Below are 21,143 nucleotides of genomic sequence, written 5' to 3' on the forward strand. Positions count from 1 at the left end.
GACCTTATGATACTAAAGTCTTAACCTGGAGGGGGAGCAGCTTTGAATGCGGCCTTATTTGTTAAGACTATTTCAAAAACAATGGGAGGTTCTGTTTCATAAGCACATGCATCCAACTGACACCTCATAAGAGAGCAAGCGCTCAGAGATGAAGAGACCCACTATAAGGTGACAAAGGGATTTATTATATTATCCTAATTTGATTTCTACAGAGGATCAACGTTCACGCAGTCAGCAGTGGGAAACGTTGGTGTCATTACATCAAGTGCTGGAGCTGCTTAATGCTCAAGAATAGACTGGTTCTAGGAAATAAAATATAAATACTGTACTAACGTCATGTTTCACCCTGAACTCTTGGACATCTCCATATACAAACATAAGCTCTAGAGCTGCCAATACATCAATCAGTGGACTGTGGGTGCTCCATGGGCCCCATCTCGCTTCCTCTCAACTCCTTCTGCTCATGGCCCAGTGGAGATAAATGACATGGCAACAAAAAAAATCCCCCCCTTACTGCCCCTGCAGACACTCCAGACAGGAAGGGAAACACAGGGTCACACTGCAGCTGACGAATTGTTCAAATAAAACATAATGAACAGTTAAAGTCATATTTAAAAGGCTGTATTCAAGTATTTTGTGATGTTTCTTTTGATGTCAGTGAATTTAAAAGTAGGGAAAATCCTACAATTACTGCAGAAAAAGAAAAATGTTTCAGTCTTAAAAGAATAGTTTAGGGATGTTTTGGGAAATATGCATAATGCACTTTCTTGCCAAGAGTCCGATTAGAAGATAGACACCACTCTCATGTCCGTCCATAAATATGAGGCTACAGCCTATGGAAAGGAGGCTGGGTCACGCGTCATATATCTTGGGGGGTAAAAAACATGCGCAGTAAAATCTGGTCTGCACTCGCCGAAATTGAGTATGTGTCATACCCCATACCCCAAGACCCATGTCTGCCCGTGACTCAGCCTCCTTTCCATAGGCCTTGGAGACGGCTAGCTGGACTCTGTCCAAATGGTAACAAAATCAGCCTACCAGCAACTCTAACGCCAAATTCACAATAGGCATCGGCACAGTGCGGTTTGCCGCAATGATTACATATTTCTGTGGTCAGTAGGCGTATTCATGTGTTTCGGACGGGAAGAAATGATTTGTAAAATAGGTCAACATGTCACAGTAGTCACAGGATCTGTTTACTGATTGGCTGCGAGCACTTTCTTGTCTTTTCCCCAACTTGTAGTTTGGCCACACATCGTCGCGGAATCAGGCGGCCGCAGCTCACTGAGCTCGGAAGCGGTCGCCGCAGCTTTCCATAAACATTGCACGGCAGCTCGCCGCAGGCCGCACTTCGCCGCTACTCTGGACCGGTTTCCAGTCTTTATGCTAAGCTAAGCTAATTGGCTGCTGGATCTGTACAGACGTGAGAGGAGTGGTATCAATCTTCTTATCTCAGCAGGAAAGATAAGCATATAAGCAGAAATGTCAAACTATTCCTTTAACATACACATGTGTCGTTTGGGTGGATGTTTTTGTTCACAGTGCCTTACAGCACCAAAACTGTGTCCCAGTGGAAATCAAACCGCTAACTATGGCAGTGTGCCAGGGGTTTGTGCCATGCTCTGAGCTATAAAAGACCATTGTACATATACGCATGACATCCTTGATAGACATAGATAAGCATAGTCCATCACTTGATCCAATCAGCAGCTGTACAGACAAAGACAACAGCAGGGCCATTGAACGTTTGCAATTCTATGAGTGCACAGAGAGACTGCTCCTATTGTGTATTAAATCATATATATGTGATTGTGATAATAAAAAAAACAGCTGTCAGTTAGATGGAGATAAACGCATTAACTTTGGACATTTAAAGAGTAATATCTAAGAGCAAATGTTTTTATAGAGCGGGAGCAACAGACAGGGGGAAGACGCTCAGAAAGTTTGATAGCCAAATGAAAGAAAGTGAAATAGAGAGAGAGAAAGAAAAAGAGCCAATATCAGTCTCCCTCCTCTCAGCCAGCAGAAAAAGCACAGTGGATTAATTCATCACCATGCTGAGCCTTTGCCCTCCTCTGGAATAAATTACCCAATGACTCTCAACTTAGACTAAACACACACAAACACACACGCACACACACACACACACACACACACACTACTGACCAGAGAGCACATACAAAAACAGCGGGAGAGAAAACTGACAAATGCAGAGAGGCTGCCCAGGTCAGCGGTGTATCATATCTCTACTACACACCCTTTAAAAGTTAAGACGTAGCGCATGAGGTGTTTGCTTCTTTTTTAAAGTTCTGCGCTGCGAGTTAGCAACAGTTAAGTGTTTCCCCAACCGAGGCTTTAGTTTAGAAAAGCAACCTTGTGTGCCTTGTCACTTCTGGGGATGGGAGGGTTTAATGGGGGAAGTCTGAGGTATGGCTGAGTGATTCCACCACTTATGTTAATGCATGCAGAGGCTGGAATCAGGCAGCAAGCGAGATGGTATTACTCTCCAGATACTTATAAGCTTAGCACCTTTTATTGCCCTTTTCCATTTATAGTAAGAGGTAACGGTAAAACTGATTCTACATTAGCTGTTCGGGGAGGGGGGGCTACTTGATTTCCTTGAGTGGGGGCAATCAGACGGGAAAAGTCAAGGCCAGATAAATGGTGTTGTGTTTGGCTGAGGTCTTTCTCTGTCTGTTTGGCCATACACACACACACACACACACACCAAAAAAATGCCCACTATCACAGGACCTTGTACTTGAGCCTTATCATTGCCAGAGCAGCCCAGATGGTAACGTACCCTTGACAAAGACTCACATCACACTCCCAAACTTCTATTGAATCTTTCTCACACTGCAGACGCCTGCACATGTTCTCTCTCTCTCTCTCTCTCTCTCTCTCTCTCTCTCTCTCTCTCTCTCTCATGTATTAATGTAAGCAAAGATACAGCACAGTTTTAACATTTACTTAATTGAGTTTTGCAATATGTCAAACTTGTGCACTTTACTGTAGCTACTGTAGCTACTGCCGCATGTGTGTGTGTGTGTAGATATGGATGATTATTGGGGATGAATGTGTGTGCTCCCGTCAGAATCACAGTAACACAGGCCAGGGCACAAACATGTACACAGAGACTAAAAACAACACAGACACACAATAGTTAGACACACAAACTATATGAGATGATGTGGATCTAATATACTTTCAGCTAAGGCTGCAACTAATGATTATTTTCATTATTGATTAGTCTGCCGATCATTTCCCTGTTGCTTGGTCTATAAATAGTGAAATATCAAGTCTTCAAACTGTGTGTTTCGTCCGACCAACAATCAAAAAATATTCAGCTTACGATCACAGACACTCGAACCAGAGAACGATGGGCCTTATTGCTTGAAAAATGACTTGAATCAAAATAGTTTGTCGATTAACTAATGGATTAATCAACTAATCGTTTCAGGTTGGGGACCTGGTGCAGCTCCACTATTTCAAATAAAAAGGTGACATCTCTCGAAGATTCTATTCCCAAATATATTCAAAATTAAATGCAAGAAATTTGTGTTTTTTTATGACAATGTGTTGCAAATGGTTTTTATAAATCTAGGTGGTGCATGCACGCACACAACTCAAGAACAATCAATGGCCGTTATTGATCTCTTATAGGGAGAAGAAATCAAAAGAGCTACAACAAGCAGCAACAGCATGTTTCACTGGGCCTTGAACGCATCCCGGCAAGCTGACGTGGGTATGATTTTTGATGAAAGCAGCTTACTTTTTCTATAAATTATGGAAAAAAATGAACCCAGCCCCTCAACTGGGGGGCGACCACAGAGGACATTAAAGATGACACCTTAAAGAACAGGAATTAACCATTTCCAGCTGAAGGAGATTTGTATACCATTAGTCTAACTCAATCAGGGGACTAATTCAATCAAAGGCACAGTGGGCGTCTTGACATGAGGGCATCTGTCACACTGACTTCTCACTGCATCCTGCAGTGACATTTGGCCACAAAATTCAGTTTGACAGAGGCCCTCAAATAGCCTGCAGTCTGTCAGACAAGCGCGCACATGACAACAACCAACACACAGACGCACTACTAAATTCACAAGATCACACTTTTTCTTACGGACGTTTTGTGTTTGCAGGCGCCTGCAGATGTACATGTAAACAATACAGTACCTGCTTCCTTTGATTTTATTATCAATGTGCCAGTGCTCGAGGCGTATTCTTCATTTAGAGATAGAATAACTGTTTTCTCAACTCAATATTGCTTAATTACTCCGTTTTCTACAAACAGGATGAGGCCTTTTGAAAACCAGGATCGTCACTTCTTAGTTTACTGCAAAAAAAGGACATCTTTCTCACGTCCAAACTCAAATCTGCCTGTTAATCTGAATAATAGTGATAGGTTGTTCTTATGTGACCTCTTACACAATACACAAATGCCAAATAATCACAAAAAATCATCATCATCTTGATTAGAAACACCTATTTGGTCCCTGCATAAAAGCAGGCGCAGCACATTTGGTTATCCTCTGTTAGTGTAATTATTTGTGGCCCATTACACAAATGGCTCTGCTATTTCTTGCGATGATGTAACACACCGATATCAAACTTTTTTGCTATAATGTCACTCGATCCTTTTCAATACCTGCTCCTACTTTCCATTCAGAAAAGCCTGACCACTTTACAAACACTTCCAGTTCAATATTTCTGTAAACAACTTGTTTGATTTTGTGCGTGAAACACAAAGTTTAGGCCTCGATATGAGGGGACATCCTCTTGAAAAGCATAACTGGTAGAAAGGTGAAGCAGAGGCCAAACTATGTCAACTGAACCACGTCCATGATGTCAGTGCTTCATGCTGAGATTTTGGTTCCATAAAAGTGCATTACTTCATCAGTAAAATCATGCAGATCATGTACATCTGAAGCGATATGTTGCTTTATCGTGACTCTTACATAAAAACTACAAAGAGAACAATAAGTTAGCATGAAGGCCTGTGACCCCATGACCTTTAACTGAGTGTGCATCTAAATTAAGCAAAGTTTTAATGTCAAGTCTCAAGTGAGTTAACATGAAAGTAATGCAGGTAGGCTGTGTCTGTTGAACTGAATAGTCTAATGTATAGTGGCTTTATGGTTTTTCCAGCTTTTTTTTAGTCACCTGGGATATCTACTGTATGCTTTTTATATAATATTGAATTATATAAGTTTTGGAAATCTGGTTGTTTGGTGTCCTAAACATCATTATTATGTTATTTCTTTTCTATAATGGAAAAGAAGACAACTTTAAAACAGCATGTAACTCACACACATGTTGTTCTGTGTGAATGTAATGAATGTAGGTGCCCTCACCTTGCAGCTCAGGGGTTTTAGGGGTAGTCCCGAGGCAGGATTTCCTTGATGCTGAGTGGTATTAGTCTGCTGGGGTGAGTGGGAATCCTCGGACTCTTTTCCACTGTGGTAGACCACCCTATCAGAGATATGAATACTTGAAGCACAGCCCATGCTTCAGCCCACTTCAGCCTTTTTTTCTTTTTGCTGCAAGTGCTTTACTTTGAGGCAACCCAGAGTGTCATTCGCCTTCTTTTTTTTGTGTTTTTAAGGTCCACACTTTATCCTAAGGTTTAATATATATATATATAAATACATATATAGGCTATGTATCATCTAGGCCACAGCAAAGCCAGTTCTCCAATTGCTCTAACACAAGGCATGAATAATATATCTGTGTATCCCCCACCCCCCCTGACCAGGAAGCTGATTTCCTCCCTCTCTCTCTCTCTCTTTTTTTTCACATGAACTTAATTGGAGGTCTTTAATCAAAGCAGCTGTCTTATCCTCCAGAAAACTTGGATTCCGTTATTCTTCAGCTGGGCTGCTCAGATCCCCATGGATGGATTTTTTTTTTATCCCTCACTCTGGCTCCTATTCTTCGTACCACATCACCATTTTCTCATTTTTTTTGCCTCAACTTCACTGTTCATCAAGTATAGCCTGGGCCTTAAAGAAAGCACACCATGCAGCCAGCTTCATGCAATAGTTTTATCCATTTTTAGTGTCCAAGGTTTCATGTGTAGTCGTCCTCCCCCACCCTGGAGCCATCAAAGATGATGCTTTCTCTCTCTCTTTCTCTCTACTGTCTCTCTCTTAAACAATCTGCTTGGCCACTTCAGCTCAAGACACGGGCCATAAAGCGGTTCTCACGACACTTTGCTCCTTTAGTCCTGAGCGGTTCATCATCAACAGGCTGAAATATTCACACTGCAGGGTGTTGTTATTATTCTGGCCAGGCGCTCCTCCGATGTCAAACACCCTCCGTACAACATAATGCCATGATGTAGTCCGACACAACTCCTCTCCATTTATCAGCCCAGAAAATTCACCAATTTAGAACAAGAGCGGAGAAATGTCTCTGGATGTGCTCGCAAATCCCCATTCAGACATCCGCTGCTGGCCGGCTGCTGGCTGAGGATGATCCGCCTGATAGAGGTCCAAACCCGGGCGCAGTTTGGCTCGTGTGTCACCAGCAGGCTCCACGGTTTGCTCTCATTGTGGAGGAGAAAAAAGATGTAGACATGTCATATTGTAGTTAATAACGTGGAGGTGCCAGCTCTGGAGAATGCAATCGCTTGAGAGAAAAAAAAAATCTTAAAAAAAAAAAAAAAAAAAAACAACAGAAAAAAAGGACCGCTCCGTGTCCACAAGTTTCGGATGTGAAACCGGTGGACCGGCCGGATTGTTGTCGGTGAACGAGCGGAGGTTTATTTAAGGCAGCACCGAGCTACATAATGCTGATTTTATGTTTGTCTTTTTCTCTGCCTTTTTTCTGGCGTTTGCCCTTCCAATTCTTCAGCACTGCTTGACAGCGGCACATCCAATAAAAGCACCCGCAAGGATTGACCTACAGCCTTTACTGACGTTAATGCAAATGAGCTCCGCGCAGCTAATCGGCGTCGTGCTCGGCGCCGCTGGGTGGTCCTCCGCTTTCCGAGGGAACTTTGAACGCAGCAAAAAGAGCTCAGCTCGCATACAGACTAACACACGGAGCTGCTGGCTGCAGGTAGGCTGGCTCCACGGTTTCTGCACATTGCACACATGCAAACCGGGAGAAAGCTGTTCGTGGTGGGGGTTTTCACGGTTATATCTAGACTGCTGCAGAAGAATACAGTTTACAGCAGGAGTTTAATGTTTTTGAACACACTGTAAAACATTTTTTGGTCGATTCCCAAAGCTATGGAAGCTCAGCTGGGCCAATATGAATTACATTTAATGGCAATATGTAAAACATACAGAAAAATATTGAAATTAACTATGCCTAGTACAATGTGTAATGAGAAATTATTAAAATATTTATTATGAAATGTTAGTTCATCAGTGACCAAATTATTGGAGTTAATTCAGAATCAGGTTTATTGCTATACAGTATATAAGGAATTTGCCTTGATATCTTGGTGCATAATAATAGCCTATAGATAGAGAAAAGGAAAAAAACAAAAACAAGTAGGCCTACTGCAAAAGACAAGAAACATAAATTATAAAATAGAAAAAATACTATATATATATATATATATAAAATTAAAAAACTAAATGTAAAACATACAGAGAAAATATATAAATTAACTAATAAACTGTGTAATGAGAACTTATTAAAATGTTTATTTTGAAATGTTAGTTCATCAGTGACCAAATTACTGGAGTTAATTCAGAATCAGGTTTATTGTCAAGTAGTTTTACTTTTCACATATAAGGCATTTGCCTTGATATCTTGGTGCATAATAATAGCCTATAGACAGAGAAAATGAAAAAACAAAAACAAGTAGGCCTACTACAAAAGACAAGAAACATAAATTATAAAATAGAAAAAAATACTATATATATATATATATATATATATTCTGCAGATTGCACACATGCAAACCGGGTGAGAGCTGTTCGTTGGTTGGGTTTTTCACGGTTACATCTAGACTGCTGCAGAAGAATACTGTTTTACAGCAGGAGTTTAATGTTTTTGAACACCCAGTAAAACATTTTTGGTCGAATCCCAAAAGCTATGGAATACCAACTAGGCCAAAATGAATCAGATTTAATAGCACATTATTTAAAAAAAATGTAAAACATACAGAGAAAATATATAAATTAACTAATAAACTGTGTAATGGGACTTATTAAAATGTTTATTATGAAATTTTAGTTCATCAGTGACCAAATTACTGGAGTTAATTCAGAATCAGGTTTATTGTCAAGTAGTTTTACTTTTCACATATAAGGCATTTGCCTTGATATCTTGGTGCATAATAATAGCCTATAGACAGAGAAAATGAAAAAAAAAAAAACCAAGTAGGCCTATTACAAAAGACAAGAAACATAAATTATAAAATAGAAAAAAATACTATATATATATATATTTTCTGTACATTGCACACATGCAAACCGGGTGAAAGCTGTTCTTGGTGGGGTTTTCCCTGTTAAATCTAGACTACTGCAGAAGAATACAGTTTTACAGCAGAAGTTTAATGTTTTTCAACACCAAGTAAAACATTTTTTGGTCGAATCCCAAAAGCTGTGGAACCTCAGCTGGGCCAAAATAATTACATTTAGTGGCACATTATTTAAAAAAATATATAAAACATACAGAAATGAATTAGGCCTAGTAAAATGTGTGATGAGAAATTATTAAAATATAGTTTACATAGTAAAACAAGTACTACAAAAGGCAATCAGGAATCATAAATAGAAAATAGAAAAACATACAATAAAAATATGACAAATATATCAAAAATATGTCACTTTTTTTTTTAAATGAAAAGAGCTGTACAGTGTTTGAAACAAAGGATCAAATGTGCAAAAGTTCACTGTATAAAGTATAAAGAATATGTGCAATGTGCAGAGATAATAATCCAGAAGATGTGCTTTAATGTGACACATTGAGTCCGATGTGGAGGTTTTGCATTAGTGTAAGGTGTCCATGTGATAAGAGTCGGGGTCAGTGGGGGTCCCGGGCCTTGTTGATGCTGCAGTCCGGAAGAAGCGGTTCTTGTGGCTTCTAATTGTTATTGAGGTTGCAACTGATGATTAGTTTCATCATTGATTAATCTTACAATTATTTCATCAATTCATTTATCATTCATTTTGTCTATAAAATCTCAGCAAATATGAAAAAATTATGTGTTGCCTTCGAATTGCTTGTTTTGTCCAACCAACTGTCCAAAATCCAAAAGTATTTAGTTTGCTATCATATAACATTAAGAAAAACAGCGAATCCTCTGATATTCTTCTGATATCAGAAAATGTTAGGTGATGCTTGAAACATTAATGAAATGATTCATCGAATGTCACAATAGTTTCTGATGAATTCTGATTATTGACTACTTGTTTCATCTCTATATTTTTACTTCTTTATAGCAATTGTATTTTAAAATGCACATTTTCCTCATGTCACATTTCATGTCAGTGTTCATGTTCACCCACAGCCTCTTAGCAGGTTAGTGCAGCTTCTGTCACTTTATTTATCTTATAGCAAACTACTCTAATAATACAAGAAGAGTGACACACGACTGTGAACACCTTAATACAACACAGTATAAAATCCCCAAAAATATTCCTTTATTGATCTCATAATACTCAATATCTATTGAGATTGTGTGAGAGAGATATTGTCTGAAATCTGTAGTAATTATGAGGCAGTAGTGTTTAGTTTTACTTTATTGGAGTGTGTTATATTGTCAAGTGTACTTTTCCCCAGGAAACAAATTAAATAAAAAAGAAGCATAGTATCACTGTATATGAGTATAATCCAGTACAATAAAACACAACGTCAATTTTAAAGCTTGTGGCTCACCTTGTCTTGTGTCATAAAGACAAATAAAAAAAAGCTATAAACTTCCACCACGTTGTCCTCATTTAGGCTACGCCATATTCACTGTAGACGCCATGATCTTCAGTGTGAACACTATGCTTTTATAGATATTTTAATTAACTGAATTTAACACACTGTTTACCAAAAAATACTGTCAAGTAAAATAATTCAAGTGGATTCTAAAAACCACTATGAACTCATCCCCCCTTGCACAGTATTTATTTGTGTCCCTTATCAGTTTTGTTTTGACTAGAAAGAGTCCTGAGTCTGTCACAGACATTTGTCGCTTGTGGGGATTCACATGAACTCTGTCGAATAATGAGATTTCCTGTTTTAAAATTCACTTTGAGTTTCCTCCACTCCAATTTTCATTTGTTCACAGTTTCTCAATCAAACAAAACAACAAATAACTTGCCTCAGAAGTCATCTATTCCGCTCCCTACAAACATCAGGCGTTTTGCGGTCCTGTAGTAACAAACAGTGATGATCAGAGCCTGACCGACACTTGATTTTAAAGGGTGATGTGTTGATATGTAAGAGTATAAACATTAGATAACAACATACAGGCCAACATCCCTTTTTGTTAACAGGAATGGATAACATAACTTTTTTGATAAGATCTGTTATTTTGGTTATTGTGACTAAGATATATACTGAGCAGAACATTTTATAGTTAAAAAATAAACTTGTCATTGCCCTCTGGTGGACAAACTATGTAATGGCAACACTGTTTTGAAAATACCACCAACAGCATTTCTTTGAAGCTATTATCGGCCTATGACGCGGGCCTGGCTGATTTACCTTACAGTCTGTGTGGCAGAAGTGCGAAACACACCAACATAGCAACATGATGTGCGTCCTTTGGCCCAGAGCACATAGACACTGTGTGGGCAATACAGAAAGAAGGTGTGCAATATACATAGTAGTCAAGGTAAAATAAAAGGATGCTTTTAAAGGAGTACTCCAACAATTTAATTTTGATATCTTGACTGTATTTCCCACAATGCAACCAATAGCATGCTTTCATTAGACCCTCTCTCTCTATGCACACCTGTCTTTATTGTAACACAGACTTTCTAATATAAATATGTAGTCTTCAAGGGCAAGTTAAGATACCCCTGATAACCTGATCATTAGTGTTTCTTAGACTTAAAGTAGTGCTACTGTACCATTGACAAGTAAACTGACCTTTATGTGTAAAATCATCATTTTCATACAAATATCCAGCAACATGTGTCGCATGTGTCAATTTCCACTCCAATCTTTTCAAAATAAACTTCCGTCTTCACAGAAAACAAGATTGGGGCTTGGTTAGGTTTAAAACTACTTAGTTAGGTTTAGGAAAAGATTGTGGTTCGGGATAAAAACCTTAAACTTTATTTGATTTGTCATATACATACAGGTACATGAAATTTGACCTCTGCATGACCTCAAATGATGGGTTATATCATTAGTGGGGTGGGCTGTTCAGGGAGCAACTTGGGGTTCAATGTGTCGCTCAGGGACACTTGGACATGCAGACTGAAGGAACCGAGGATCGAACCACCAACGTTGTAGTTAAAAGATGATCCACTCTGAGCTACAGCTGCCCCAAAGTCAGTTGCCATACTGGGAGTCGAACCCGGGCCGTCGGGGTGCAAACCAGGAATCCTAACCGCCAGACCTTATGAGACAAATAACTCCAGAAATGCCGTACGGAAGTTGCATGACAAATACATCAACGTTGACTTCTGGGTTGTGTCTAGAAGGTAACGCTCATATTTCTAAATCTAGCAAAAACTTGCAAAAATTCTCACGAGACTCGCTGCCCGACTACCAATCCTAACATTCGAGGTCAATGCCTAATCTCTACCATTTCGCAAAAGTTTCGCAATTTGCGTGTTACCTTCTAGACACGACCTGACTTCTGGTTTCACGCGGGATATGAACAGCCTCTTTATACTTCCTGGTTCACGATTACGTGGATTACATACAAATCGATTTTGTGGAATATGTGAATTATAGTAAATTTTTCATAGGTATAGCTACAAACGGTGTATAAGAACAGCTTGGTAAAATGGAATTCCCCTTTAACACATGTCAAATGGCTCCAGTGTGTGTTGCCTTTAAGAACAATGAGCTTCAACAGGCTAAAACCTGCATATGGAAAAATACGAGCAACCCATCCACTTTACCGATCTTTATTAATTCAATGATACTATCAATAATAATTGTTTTTTGGAGCTTTAAGCAACAAATCATATGAGGGTGTTGTTAAATTGCTTTAGACAGGGCATGAAAAAAATAAACCAAACCAACCAACCAACAACAAATCATAACCTCAAATGATGTATTGCTTTTATAAAACAAAAACACACCAGTTTAATGCAGAGAATGTAAGTGTTAAATACATCTCTGTTAGAGATATGATAGATGACAGCACATAAATAAATCCACTGACAGATCATGTTCAATTCTTTATAAGCTTTCTGCTGCATTATTTATGAGGGGATGACATGTTTACTGTTGCTTTATTTGCACTTCTGTCATTTATGTGTGTTTGGTTATCAGTTATCATCATTGTACTTTGTGCTTGTTTCTTTAGTTGGGCCGCTGTAGGAAAATCAACTTATAATGTAGTTGGTTTGCTGTCAAATAGCAGGTTTTGTGTTCACTATACGTTCATTTTTGTTGTGTCAGTTGTGTAATTTCCAACTACTCCTATAAAATTGCTTTTGCACAAATTATAATTGGTTTAAAGTAAATATGTCAAGTTTGAGGGTTTATGCTCTGTAGTTTAAAATACACAAATGTGCATACTTTCCCAAATAAAGATCACAGCAGTGATGTGAAAATTAGCCTGATATTAACTGAAGCTTGTACAGTATATTTGAAATGTCTTCCGTTATAAAAATAGCTTTTCGGAGCAGAACAAAAACGCCTACATTTCTGATATTAGACTTTCAATATCATTATTAATCAGCCTCCAATAACACAAGTTATTTCATTTCATTTCCCTCTAACTAATAATAATAATAATAATAATAATAATAATAAAAGTTGAAGTTGAACTACCCATAAACTGTGATTATCCACTTTCATCAGAATTAGCTGATTTGTTGGGTGAAATTAATGTAGTTTCATCATCATTTCTGCATGGAGTAAAGCAAAAGGTGGATGCAACAATATACAGAAGCTGTATACATCAGCATTTCCTTGCAACATTTTCACATTAGCAGACAGAACACAGTTTTCTTTTAAGAGTCAGTTCACCCAAATTATGGAGAAAAAAAAGACACATTTTTCCAGATATTGCAGATAGTTTCCGTGTTATTTTCAGGTATTATTTTGAGGGATTTTGAGACTCCTCTCACTCCGTAATACAATAGTGGTGAATGGATTTGGTTTGTAGTAAAAAAGATAACTGATGTATCCTGGGCATATACTGTATGTTTAGGCAGCTGAAGGAGCCTGTGATCATAAAGCTTAAGTGCTCCATTACCATTCACTGAAAGGAGTTCAGCCCTAGTTAATCTCTCGTCCTAATTCACCGTTTGAGACCCCAACCTCTCTGTCTGTCACTCTAACAGGAAATCAAGAAGCTCTCAAAGTAAAATCTTGAATGGAGCAGCACAATAAAACGGTTGGTGTGCACCACTGTGTTTCTTCTAGCGTTCAAGGTTGTCTTCTTTAGTTAGGGAGCACCCGGTGGGCTTACAGTAGATCTGGTTAAATACAGTAAGAAAACTGCTCTACAGACATTCCTGAAGTCCTAACGGTTTTTATGGCAAAAGATTCACCATCATAGTCAGAGAAAACATTTATTTATTTATTCAATGTTTGTTTAAATAGGGACAAATATGTAGAATAAACCAATTCCACACAGCACAGCATGTATAGCCTAAGCTAGGGCTGGGCAATATAGGCCTATCAATATTATATATCGATATTGTGATATGAGACTAGATATTGTCTTAGATTTTAAGGTGTCGTATAGTAACTTTTCCTGTTTTTATAGGCTACATTACAGTGAGGTGATATAATTTTCATCATTTTCAATATCTCATTAGACTGTAGCTGGGTTAGTCATTATATCCACATTAATGATGATCATATATCAAAAAACTCATTTGTAAATATTTTGTGAAAGCACAACTAATCAACCCTACAATACTGTTGCAATATAACATAGGTATTTGGTCAAAAATATTAGATTTTCTCCATATCGCCCAGCCCTAACCTAAGCTAATGTGCAATGCCCGTTCCTAGATGGGCCTTTAAAATACATAAAACTCAACAATAAATACACAAGAGACAGAACAAAACACAAACTCAGCAATAGGTACGTACATTGAAAACACAGAACTCAGAACTCAACAAGAAAATACAGACAAGAAGACACTAACTAACACAATAACGCACCATAAAAGAAGAAGTACCAGATCATTCATGACTGATCCCTCTTCAAAAACAGTTTGAGTTTTAAATGATCACCGGTCAGGATCCAGTTTGAGTTCTGTATTAAAAAATTCCACATTTGATGATGCTTGAACAGAAAAAAGCTGTTTGTCCAAATGAGGATTTATGTAAGGGCACCTTACTATTCCTGTTGGATGCTCCACATGTTACTGAGCCCAAAGCTTATTTAATAAAATGATCAAAACTTAACATATTTCATTACTTAGGAACATGGCGATGATGGGATCATATCTTCTTCCTGTCCAAAATGTTCATAGGAGGCTACATGGCCATGCAGAAAGAAGGTCATGGACAAACTATTTTTACACATACTCCAAAACTGGATGCTTCAAAACATTATATCAAATGATTCAGATTAGAGCTGTCACGATATCAGAGATTTATTACACGATTATCGTTGCCAAAAGAATTCACGATAACGATATTATCCCGATAAAATAGGCTATAGAAATATAAAAATAGAGAAAACTTGAGAAAAATAATAATAATACTGCTATCAGTCAAATTCATCTTTAACTTTGTTTATTGTGTTTCGTCACTTTTTTGGCAAATGTGGAGAGAGAGTCTGCATCATATTAAATGATTTAAGAGGCGCTATTTTTTACAAAATATTATCACATGTGTATTATTAACATTATATCAATACTTATTTTTTAAATTTCACGGTTATCATCAATACCAGTTTATCGCAACGCCCCTACTTCAGATGTTACAATGTTGTTGAGTGAGAGCGGGAGTGTAGTCTTTAGCCTTCAACTCCACAACAGAAATAAAAATATGTTTGGTCATATTTGTTGTGCAACAGATTTTAATCAAAATTGTACTCTTCATCACTTATTGAAAGTGCCTTACAACTGTCCAAGTAGTGTGCATTTAAGTGTACTACAGTGTAGTATCTGATACTTCCACTAGGGGGCGCCAAAGGACCTAATGTCCCTATTCTACAAATAGTGGCTTTAAATTTAATAATGTTCTCTAAACAAAACATATAGTATATATTTTAGAGGCTGGATTAAAAATAGTAACTTAGAATCTCTCCACACAAGTCATTATATAACTTAAGTGGTTTAATATAATTATTTAAATAAGATATTTCTGTTGGCCTACTTATTATCTAAATCGAAAAAGTGTTTTCTGTTGCTCTCTACTGTCAACTAAACAAAATGTGACAAAATAATGTTTCATAAGAAAGTCAAAGTGGCTTGACATTTTTTCTGAAAGCGATTACTTATTATAATTATTAAATTATGTCAAATTTAATGCAAATGCTACACACAAGCAATTTGTTTTTAGTGCCTAAGAATATGTATATTGACACACAGTTGTAACTTTTGGATATGACAGCAGACAATGATGTAAATTGTGTAGAGTAGCAACTAGAAGCTCCTCCATCTCATGTCACTATAGTGTCTAATGAACAAATGAGATTTTTAAACAGTTCAGTGGCTTTGTCTCTCATCACATCTAGACACAACACAGAGAACCGTTTTTCTTACTACACTGCGGCCGTGCTGCTGCATGCTATGTATTGTCTGCACACGTTGTGCTTGCAGTATCTTTGTTCAACACGCAGTTCTTAGCCATGATCCAGTGCCAAACTGTCATTCAGGTTCCAACAGACAGTTTGAGGGTCACCTTGTTCAAAGCATTAGATTAAAGTGTTGTGTATGAAACCTCACTGACGTGGATGAACTTGGGATCATCCGTCCTTTCTGCTCAGGGTCGAGGACACATGGCTGAGTGAATGTTGTGTTTTATAGCCCCGAATCATAAATAACTTTAATGAACTCTTTTGCGTATCAAACATTAATCCAACTTCCCGTAATCCAAACAAAAAAAAAGATGGACACTTAAAAGACACACAGAGAATCCACGAATGTGTTGTTTAGATGACAAACAGAGGAACGATACAAATGTTTTAACAGAGAAAAACGTTGTCACTAAAGTTTCCCATTGAATAACATGCATATATACAGTAATTACAGTGAGTTAGCTATACTGTATTCTAGTGCTTTAACACACTGTTTTGACTTCTTTACCTTGAGTTTATATTTAGACTGAGAAGCCAAGGACTTTTATTGAACATTTGAACATTGGACACAAATTCCACTTACAAAATGTGGATAATTTCCTGATCTAAGTACTCTAATAATTGGATATAAATCAACACATCAAAGAGGCGCTGAGTCCACCGATTTTACACATAAAGATCATTTTACTCGTCATGGTTTGTACAATACAGCCTGTGAAAACAGCTCAATGTCTTCTTTGACTTTTTGAAGTCCTGGAGGGAAGTATATCAGAGTGTAGAAATTCATTACAGAAAGCATTACAAACTGAGGGCATGGGGTCTGAATGTGTTCATTTACCAGACAGAAAGGGTCTCACAAAAAGCTATTATTGGTTGCATTATGCAGTATTTTTGGAGCTTGACTAATACCAGAGAGTTAGAATCAGGATATCTCGTACTCTGCTGCTTATTTCTGGTGTAAATAATATTTGATACACTGTTAATAATTTCCCAGTAAAATAACAGTAAAGAGCTGGCAGCAGGGTTGCCTTTATGTTACTGTAAAATTAACATTATTATACTGTCGGTGAAATTTACAGCTTTGTACTGTTAATGAAAAATACAGTTTGAACTGTTTTTTTTAATTAATTTCCCAGTATTTTACATTTAATTTACTGTTTAAAGAAACATTATATAGCTGTTTTTCACCTTTCTTTTACATTATCTTACTGATTTGTTTTAATGCTCTATTTATTTTTTACATACATTTTAATAAACATATTTTTTTGCCTAGATGAATAGACTTAGCAGGTTACAGACATAGGAATAGTCACACTAAATACAATTAAAGGCACTTGTTAGGAAAAAGGCTATAATAGACTTGTTGACACTTTTCCCAAAATGTCCTACTATAGCTGGCTACAAGCACAGAATGCAAACCAGAACAACATGTGAGTGAAGAACAATAAAGCTAATTCACTGATTTTACAATCATGTACAATGTACAAGCCTCACATGAGCAGATCAGGTCACAGAATTAAAAAAATACTGTATGAAACTGTTACTGATGATACTTTAGACAGTTGATCAGCATTAAAGTGCTGTTTTTTAAGAATGCATTACAGTTGAGTTAAAAAACGGACTATGAGCGTAATTTAACAGGTTTTCTTTTGTATTAACAGTAAAGCACTGTTTTTAGCTATAACAGGTTAAGACTGTTGAAATCCTGCTGTAAATTAACAGCAATTGTTTACAGTGTACCTCTTTATTAATTTTTTTCATGATTGGCTTTATACAGTAGTAGGTGTATCGTTTTTTTAAAGTTACTTATCTAGCAGTCTGTTCTCGTACTTTTAATGCTGTGACACTTCAATTTCTCTGTGTGAGATCACAGCTTCTCTTCTATTTCTCATGTCTTATATTACCACCACGTACAATCATTTGTCCCAGTATGGGTGAAAACAACAACATTTTCTTAATATTACTAAGAACCTTTTTTGATAAACTATATGCAGTGGTGTAGTGGTCGTTGATGAGGTGGTTGTACTACTGGGTAGATGGGTAGGTTACAAAGGGGGAAGTGGGTATACTCTCCTATATATTCCAATTATTTATATATTTATATTTATATATATATATATATATATATATATATATATAATCCATTTTTGGATGTAAACTACCAGAAAAAGAGGTGGGTATACCCCGAATATCTGCACATGTGTATATCCTCCACTACACCACTGACTATATGTATACCCTCTAAAGCTTCAGCTAGAGATCTGAACATGTGAATCCTCTCTGGCTGACTGTTTTAGACCTATAATTCAGACTATTAAGTCACTGAATAGTCAAGAAAATATGAGAAGATGACTGCTGTTTCCAAGCAGACATCGAAGCCTAATCATTACCAGTACCCAATCAATTCTCCTGTTTGGAGACAGTCACTGAGGCAGCTGCAGCATTGCGTAATTAGGCAGCTGTACAAACAAGCAATCCATCTGCAGAAGACTACACAGAAGCAGTAGAGAAAGAGGTGCGACTGAACAGCTGTGAGGACAAGCAACTTAGTGAACCTGTCACTGACACACAGTCACCTTCAAACCAGAGGGTGATTCTGAATGGGATTTATCAGAGCTGGAGGCAGCAGCAGGCCTCGTCACAGGCCGCAGCTGTAGCCTGGTAGCATTCACCATGTAGTGCCTGATCCCAGACACATTGTGACAAAGGTGAAGCAGTTAAATAGGCAGCATGCTTGTGCCGAATGTCAAGGAGCTGCACATAGTCAGGATGTGTCTACTGGCAGCGAACTGTTTAGGTCCCATTGAAGTCGTATGCTGTCACAGCGGGGTCTGAAAAAGGTTAATCAGAGTAATGAGGAAGATGTGAATTCAGACTCTGTTGCTTATGATGTACTCCTAACTGCACTATTGGATCAATCCTCAAGTAGTTTTTCAAAAATCAGCAGGGGTGGAAGAAGTACTCGGATGTTTTACTAAGGTCAAATTAACAGTACTGCAGTGTAGAAATACTCTGTTACAAGTAAATGTCCTGCATTCAAAATTTTACTTAAGTAAAAGTACAAAAGTATTCATCATGCAGAATGTCCCATTACAGAATAATGTATCATTGGATTTCCCCCCTTATCTTATCTTAACCTTTAATAATACATCATGTTTTATTTGTTGATTATATTTTGTGTTGTTAATCTGAATCGGCAAAGTAACAAAAGTTATCAAATAAATGTAGTGGAGTAAAAAGTACAATATAAAGTAGGAGAATATTTACCTACTCAAGTAAAATATAACCCATATCTCATTCCTCTTTCTCATTACATTTGTGCAATACTGTTGGAGATGGTCACTTACTTACTTTTACACACTTTTTATATCATTTATGTGATCAACTTATTGTCACTTTATCTTATGATTGTCTTTCTATCTTATTAATGTTATACTATATTATTATTATTACTTTATCTTATCTTATATTGCTTTTATTGCTGAGCTGACCAGTTCTATCATTGTATATTTCATTTTACTGTTGACCCTGTTAACCTGCTTATGACAAATAAAACTGTAACTGAACTGAACTGAAGTACCTCAAAATTGTACTTGAGAGTAAATGTACTTAGTTACTTTCCACCACTGCAAATCAGAGCTGTTTATTTAAAGGTCTTTTGACGGTCTTGAGTGTTCGTCACACTTCACAGGACACAGTATGTAGCTTTGTGAGGAGCAACGAGTGCTGCAGCAAGATTTACGTGAGACAATAAAAAGATTGTGTAAGTGCAGTGCTGAGTAAAGAAATCAAATAACAAAACCATGACGATGGAGGAGAAAGAGAGAGACAGAGAGTATTTAGATTTAATTTGGAGTAGCAGAAGTAATATCAGCATTTGGACTTTGGTGGCTGAAAGGCAGATTATTTAAAGTGCAAACTTTCAAAGTCTGGATCATAAATCTGTCTATCTTTAAGATATTGTCTTGTATGTTTTTTGCCTTATCAGTGCAAATGTAATCTGTTATATGACTTGCACACTGAGGCAAACCATTTCATATGCTGAAAAGTTACATTAAATATTCATATTTAAGTTTTGCATTAGATGCAGCTGAATTCCCTATGCCCTCAAATGTATTACACAGCAACATCTTCGTCATTCAGAAACTTTATTTTGAATTGTTCAATGAACTTCAGAGTGCTGTGTGTAGTTTCCAGCACTAGATGGCAGCACAGTGCAGACTGCTATTTAATTCAATGCAGTTTTTCTGTTATTAACCTTTTCAGCATGTTGTTTTAATTTAATTGGTATCAGACAGCAGATCACTATTGATATCACTTATATAATCAGCTCTTACAGATTTCAAACATACTAAGACAGTCAAAAGTAATACTCATTAAGTGCACTACACTGTATCTGTAATCTCCTATAAGCTGCATAAGGTACTGTTATTCAAAAGATGAAATTAATTTGGTCAGAGGTGCATACATGACATAAAGTAAAATGTGTTTACTGAAGCGAGTGGTTATTTATATGCATCACTGGCATAACAATGCTTTGATATTGTGAATCTTAAAAGTGTTAATTTGTCTTTTACTGGTCACTTCATCATTTGTTTATTACACATTTCACCTGACTGACATTTCAGTGAGAAAAAAAGGAGTGAATGAACTATATACAGTATAAAAATAGACATTTTTGCACGTTAATTAACTACTACTGCGACCTCTGACTACAAGCAGCCATTCATTTTACAGAATCACACAGATTTGAATTTCCCAGATATCCACTAAATAAAGCAATAGTTACCAAGACGCTGCAAAAAGTAATAAATAAATAAAGCAGTCAGCTTTTTTTTTACAGCTAATTACAGTATTATTACAGTAAAGTCACCATATTTTTTTTGCATTTGCAGAAGTCTGGTTTACATGATAATATATGATGCAATATTTATCCCACTGACATACAGTATCAGCCTGGTTAATATTTACAGATGTCAAGGTGTTACAGTAAATGTGGAGCAGTTTATCAGCCAGGTGATGAGATCCCAAGTTCACCAGTTTCGTGTGACCGACAATGACCTATTCAACTAAATACGTGGTATAAGTATATTTGCTGATTTTCATGTACTTTAACTAAAGTTTTTCCATTTTATGCTACTTTATACTTCTATTCCACTACATTTCAGAGGGAAATATCATACTTTTTACTCCACTACATTTATTTGATAACTTTAGTTACAAGTTATGTTCCAGATTAAAAGTTTCAAGAATATATGACCAGCTTCTAAAATATGCTGCATTGCAGATT

General features: G+C 37.0%; 1 protein-coding gene across 1 annotated transcript in view; it reads right to left on the reverse strand.

The window, feature by feature from the left end:
* pde8a (phosphodiesterase 8A) overlaps nt 1–6,937 on the reverse strand; it is a 52,122-nt gene extending 45,185 nt beyond the window's left edge. The window contains exon 1 of the mRNA XM_037795348.1: nt 5,361–6,937. Within this exon, the coding sequence (XP_037651276.1) occupies nt 5,361–5,513 (153 nt within the window). The 5' untranslated portion in view covers nt 5,514–6,937. The remainder of the gene's footprint in view (nt 1–5,360) is intronic.
* Between the last annotated feature and the right edge of the window lie 14,206 nt (nt 6,938–21,143).

This window comes from Sebastes umbrosus, chromosome 2 (assembly GCF_015220745.1).
Source record: "Sebastes umbrosus isolate fSebUmb1 chromosome 2, fSebUmb1.pri, whole genome shotgun sequence".
NCBI classification, from domain to species: domain Eukaryota; kingdom Metazoa; phylum Chordata; class Actinopteri; order Perciformes; family Sebastidae; genus Sebastes; species Sebastes umbrosus.